The sequence below is a fragment of the Anopheles marshallii genome, chromosome 3 (genome assembly GCF_943734725.1).
Source record: "Anopheles marshallii chromosome 3, idAnoMarsDA_429_01, whole genome shotgun sequence".
In the NCBI taxonomy this organism is placed as follows: Eukaryota; Metazoa; Arthropoda; class Insecta; order Diptera; family Culicidae; genus Anopheles; species Anopheles marshallii.
Genome location: NC_071327.1, coordinates 10,985,847 through 10,991,907, shown reverse-complemented (window position 1 = coordinate 10,991,907; position 6,061 = coordinate 10,985,847). Strand labels below are relative to the sequence as shown.

The window sequence follows — 6,061 nt, the reverse complement described above, 5'->3', positions numbered from 1 at the left end:
GGGGGGGGAGAAAACCACCGGCGATTTAGCAATATAGGGCATGAAAGAATAAATCTCAAGAAGCTATCAACTGGTTCTGGCTCCGTCATGTAACCGGTTTCGACTGTAGAACCGTTACCCAGTGGTTGACTACTTATAACATTTACGTGCGCCTTGATCAGATCGTTGCGAGACATTCTGCTGTGAAGATCGAGAAGTTGAAGTGTCCGTTCAGTGGTTCCGCGGGTAAAGCTTGGCAAAAGGATGGTGCTACGTTGGATTATTGTGCTTTGGTGTGGTTCGTGGGCTGCCTACGGTTTCCTAGACAATCGCGTACTTAGCAGCCTGACGGAGATGATATCGGAAATGAAGGACATCGACTATGGCAATCCGCAGCTCCGGAAGGTGTACGATTACGTGATTGTGGGTGCCGGTCCGGCTGGATGCGTACTGGCCAATCGGTTGTCCGAAGACCCCTCAGTGTCCGTGTTGATTTTGGAGCTGGGACGCGGCGAACGGCCAGCCTTTGCCGAACCACCAATGCTTGGCCCGATGCTGATGGGGTCGGACTATAGCTTCGGGTATGAAACGGCACGCCAGAAGTACGGATGTCTGGGGCTGACGGATCAAAAGTGTAGCTGGACGCATGGGCGAGGTGTCGGAGGATCGTCCATCATCAACAACATCATTTACACGCGCGGCAATCGACGTGACTTCGATAAATGGGCACGTGCCGGTATGGAGGGCTGGAGTTGGGAGGAGGTGCTGCCGTACTACAGGAAAATAGAGCGGGCCAATATTAAAGACTTCGATCAGAACGGTGCGCACGGCAAGACGGGGCGCGTGTCCGTGGAGGATTGTCCGTTCCGATCGGAGGTCGCGAATGCGTTCGTGGCGGGTGCAGCGGAAACAGGCTACCCGTACTTGGACTACAACGCAGGAGATACGCTGGGGGTGTCGTATCTGCAGGCGCACTCAAAGCGGGGCCACCGGGTGACGGCAGGTACGGCCTATCTGAAGGACATTCGTCATCGACCAAATCTGCACATATCGACACGATCTTGGGCGACGGAAATTCTCTTCAAGGAAGGTAAACCACTACGGGAAGTGAGAGGCGAATGTAGTTTCAGGCACTCGAAGCGTCTATAATTAAACGAAAAAAAAAAGCTACGGGAAGTTACTTCTGGAGCACTGAAGGTTACGATGATCATTTGTTTCTTGTATTTCTCCAGACAACAGGGAGGCAAGCGGAATCAGGTTTACCAAGAACAAGCGATGGCACACGGTACGAGCGAGAAAGGAGGTCATCCTATCAGCTGGAGCGTTCGAAACACCGAAACTTCTGATGAACTCTGGTATTGGTCCAACGGCCGAATTGAAACGGCATGGAATTCGCGTCGTGCAGGATCTCCCGGTGGGTCGCCGTGTCTACGAACATGGCGGTGTGTTTGGACCAGTGTTTATAATGCGCAATGGATCTCGCAATGAGCAGAATCTGCTTAGCCTGGAGCAGGTTCTTACGGTGGACGAGATACTTCGCTTCCGCAACGGAGAAGGACCACTGACGTCGAACTCCATCGAAAGTTTGCTGTACGTGAAGTCTCCCTACGCTGCTGATCCTGACCCGGGAATGCCGGACGTGGAGGTTATGCAATCGTTCGTCTCGATGAGCTTCGATTCCTCGATCGCGACACGCATTGCGTACCGTTTGCCTGAGGCGCTCGTACGCGATTACTACGACCCTCTGATTGGGGTGCGTAACTTTATGTTTTTGCCGATGCTGCTGAAGCCACACACGGTTGGCAGGGTGGAGTTGAAGTCACGCAATCCCTTCCACCATCCCCTGTTCCAGTACCAATACTTCGAGGACGAACGTGACGTGGAGGCGTTGGTGTACTCGATCAAGGAGGTGTTGAGGATCGCACAGTCGGAACCGATGCAGCGCTTGGGGATTGAGCTGTACAATCGACCAGTTCCCGGCTGCCAGCATCTCGCCTTCAACACAGACGACTACTGGCGTTGCCATGTGCGCATCTTAACGACCACATTCCAGCATCAAGTGGCCACCAGTCGGATGGGACCGGTAGGCGATCCGGACGCCGTCGTCGATCCTCGGTTGCGCGTTCGTGGAATTCGGCGGCTGCGTGTAGTGGACGCGGGCATCATACCAGAACCCCCGTCAGCTCATACGTGTGCAATGAGTTATCTGATTGGCGAAAAGGCAGCCGATATGATTAGGGAAGATAATCCGTAGAAGCGGTACAGGGTGAAACTAGCAGTAAGCAACAAGCGAACAGACAAATCATGCACAACATGATCGCAAATGATTGGTTACGAATCAATAAATCAAATTGGGTAGTAAAATGGTTTTGGTGGGAGGTGTTTTTTTTTCGTTCTTCACATTATTCACGCGATAAAAACGAGGGGCCCCCTCTCAGTGACAATTCCCATAAATGGTACTTCCATCGGCCGTGTGTGTCCGTTTGCCGTGAGTAAAACGGGCGATAAAATAACACAAAACGACACAACAAAATTCGACCGATGTGAATGTGAATTCTAAATTGCCTATGTTCACACCATTAGAACAAACGGTGCACCGTACCGCCGAATGCTTCCGCACTCCCGCATCCCCTACCAATGGGCGATCCAATCTTCTTCAGTCGCAGTCCAACACTGAAGGTCACATTTGTCACTCAGGCGCACAACATTTCGCTCGCACTATCGGTCGGTTTGGGGCGTTCCATTTGTAGTCAGAAACGTCCAGTTTTTATGATTTTTTCTTATAAACGGGAAATTTATTGAATCCACCATTCCAGTCACAGCCCGGCAGCGGCACGTCGGCGGCATTGGGAGCTGTGGAAGCGTTTGACGCGCTCTTTTTTTTTAATGGAAACGTTTGAAGAATATCAAAAAAGTACTTCAACGAAGTGTCGCCGGGGTCGCTTGGGTATCGCTTTCTGTTTCTGTTACCCCAAACCATGGGGGATGGTTTGGGCGGGACAGGAACAGTATGAAGAGATCGTCAAAGAAAAAGGTTCGTCGCTTGACGAAATTTATTAGCTAATATATTCAAAACCAACAAACTCCCTCCTCCCGGACGGTGGGATCGACAATGACACGTCCGCGATACGTGTGTGTGTGTGTGTGTGTGTCGGCAATCGTCAATCAAAACGACTCCGTTTGAGTAAGCTCTGTTCCCACCGTATAAGGAACACTCGCAGACACGACGCGATCGCTGGGAACGTACGAATGAAAACGACCAACGAACCGGGTATAACTCTCCGGAAAGGAACTTAATTATTTTGAGGAACTATCGCCCGTTTGAAGCTTCGATTTGACGAGATTATCGAAACATCGATGCGATTTTTATTGGTATCTAATATTACCGGCCGGCCAGCGGCCGGACGAGGTTCAACCACTGAAAATTGTCCAGCGGTTCATCATACCGTCCAGCCGCTAGTACGCGCAAGGGCTGGAAAGGTTTTCAGCGAAAAATAAAATTAAGCTACAATTTCCTATCCCGACCGGCCGGCCATTTGTTTGCGGCGATCGCAAGATGGTAGTAAAAAATAAAACATAACCATTCAAAGCCTTCAATACATCAGATGATCTGTGCCGAAAAACGGTCGAAGATGGATACGGACGATAGGGTTAGCGATGACTGAAACGCCGGCTGGCTGGCTGCTGGGAAATCCACCAGATAAACGCCCGGTTCGGCTTACCGTCTTTTCTAATGGATCGATTGGTCAATCGGAAGGCTATTCCGATATGTTATGAAGTAACGCTACGAAGCGTTCGTGGTAATTAAATGCGAGATTTCCACGAACCAAATGGACGCCCGGTTGGTCCGTCATCCGTGTGACCGCAATTGACAGGTCGTGGGACCGTTTGCCGAAAACATCGAGTAAACGGTTCCAACCGAACGCTATCATAAAATAGTTTTAACGACCATCAGCAATAGTGACAATTTCGAAAATTTCCCTTGTGCTGTGTGCGTTGTTTTGTTTTATCGTGCAACGGAGCCATGGGAATGAAGCAGCTACGGTAAACAACAGGAAAAGGTGCTAGCAAATGGCACAATATCTTGCAAAACTTTACCGAACAAACAGATAGCTTTAAATTTATCCCTTTTTTAATTTCTCATTTCCCAATCTGATCAAATGAGGATCGTTTCTCCCTGGAGAGCTAGTAGAGCGCAAGAACTCATCCCCAACGAATGGGTGGTGGGAAAACGTTCGGACGGGGGGTTTTGGCCGTGTGACGGGTGAAGAAATTAATCTTATCACTTTCTGCAACAGAAGAAATTTATGCATGTTCATTTGCGCTCCTGGTTCCAAAGGGTGCAAGTTTTGCGTGCACCGCTGCCTTCCCTGCCCGGGTTTCCCACTGCCCGGCGAAACGGTAGCAGCATGTGCAGTCAACAAGCATGAAATTAAAATTTTGCTGCAATTTTGCCGAAAACTTTTCGGCATCCTGCGTCCCACCGAATGGTGCGGTGCACAGCGAGACAGGTGGTGGCCTTGAGGGTTTTTGAAATGGGATAAGTTTTATTTCGACGAAGACGACACTTTAATTATTACATTCGCAGTGGCGTTTTTTTTTACTTCCCCCCGAGTGTGTGTGTGTTTGTGAGCAAAAGTTTGTCCTTCTGCTTCCGTGGCCGAATAATCCCTTTTGCGCTGAAGCCAATCACAGGCACCGGCTATCGGTTCCGGCTGTTTGCTTTTTACAGCAGCACTGACAAAATAATGTGCGCCCGAACTGTGATGCAATTGCAAACCATCGCTCTTCTTAGTGTGTGCCGTTTGCTCTTACGACTCTTGTGAATTAACCTTACCGAGACCACGGCAGCCACTGCAAGTTGTGTGCATTTGATCAGTCAAAAATGAAGCAAAAATCATAGGCTCGCTTTATCTGCCCAAGGTTTCAAACGGCTGCACAACATCCCGAAAAAAAAATAACCCCTCTGTCACTCGAAGCGCATCCTCAAAGACCTTATTTTAGATCCTCCAAGAACGCATAACCCCTTGAAGCGTTTTCCGTCTAACCAGCAAGATAAATAAACCAAAAGCGCCAAAAAGGGAAGCAAAGGAACATGCGCAGAAAAAAAAAACAAAACGTCCGACTTTCGTTTTCGTTTTGCACTTTGCTCGTCATCTTGGGTTTGAAAACCGTCACCCATTATTATGAATATTATAAAATCATTATCGTTTCAAATGCTCAGACATTGGGGCATCTCCGTGGGTCATTGGATGTTTGCGGCAGTGCATATGCTTCAATCGTATAATTATTTTTGACATCATGTTTCGGATGTACGAAAATCCCTTCGACGGAAGGACAGAACAGCAAAGGGCGGAATGGTTGTCTCTAGGGAGTTAGCAATTAGCCAACTTTTGCAATAGACAACCTCTTCTTTTGTCTGCATCTGTGGAACGTTTGTTGTGGCAGAATGAAGATTACCGGCAACCTAATCAAGGTTAGGCGTAGAATTTTATTTCAAATGTTTTGTAATTTGTTATTCTTTTGATATTTGTAGTATATTTGCTGTGCCCTAATAATAATTTTTTGCAGAAATTGCTTTAAATATGTGGCCTTTTCGTACGTCGTCGTTGGATATAGGTAGGATAATCTTATTTCTTTAATATTTATTTGCTGATTTTGGCACATTTGAATCGTTTCAGCACACAAGGCATGATGTATATTAATTTCTCTACTCTTACACATTTGGTTGAAGGAGGTGTACAACATAATAAATGGATCATACTGTCCAAAATTAGTACGATAAAGAGATACTCGAATCTGTCGATCTGTCCATAGTTTGTTAGGTCTCCATAGGGAGTCCTATGCCAGTAAAGTTGGAAGTCTGATGGCAACATGCAACAAACATAGTTTTTTTGTTTCATTTTCATCAATATTCATTTTAAATCAAAACAAAAGCTTTTTTCCTATTTTGCTCATAAAATGAGGAGTTAATCTACTCCCTGCAATTTAAAGTACCTATGGCAGATTAGTAACGAAACTATACGACTTTAAAGATGTTTTTAAATGTTCACTCAACAGAAGCAATTATTGTAACATCTTT

The 6,061-nt window shown here is 47.2% G+C and overlaps 1 protein-coding gene across 1 annotated transcript; it reads left to right on the top strand.

Moving 5' to 3' along the window:
- The first annotated feature begins 243 nt into the window (after positions 1 to 243).
- On the top strand, positions 244 to 2,233 carry LOC128710789 (glucose dehydrogenase [FAD, quinone]-like). The gene is made up of 2 exons (XM_053805641.1): positions 244 to 1,069; positions 1,212 to 2,233. The coding sequence occupies exons 1-2, from the start codon at positions 244 to 246 to the stop codon at positions 2,231 to 2,233; spliced, it is 1,848 nt and encodes a 615-aa protein (XP_053661616.1).
- The last annotated feature ends 3,828 nt before the right edge of the window (positions 2,234 to 6,061 follow it).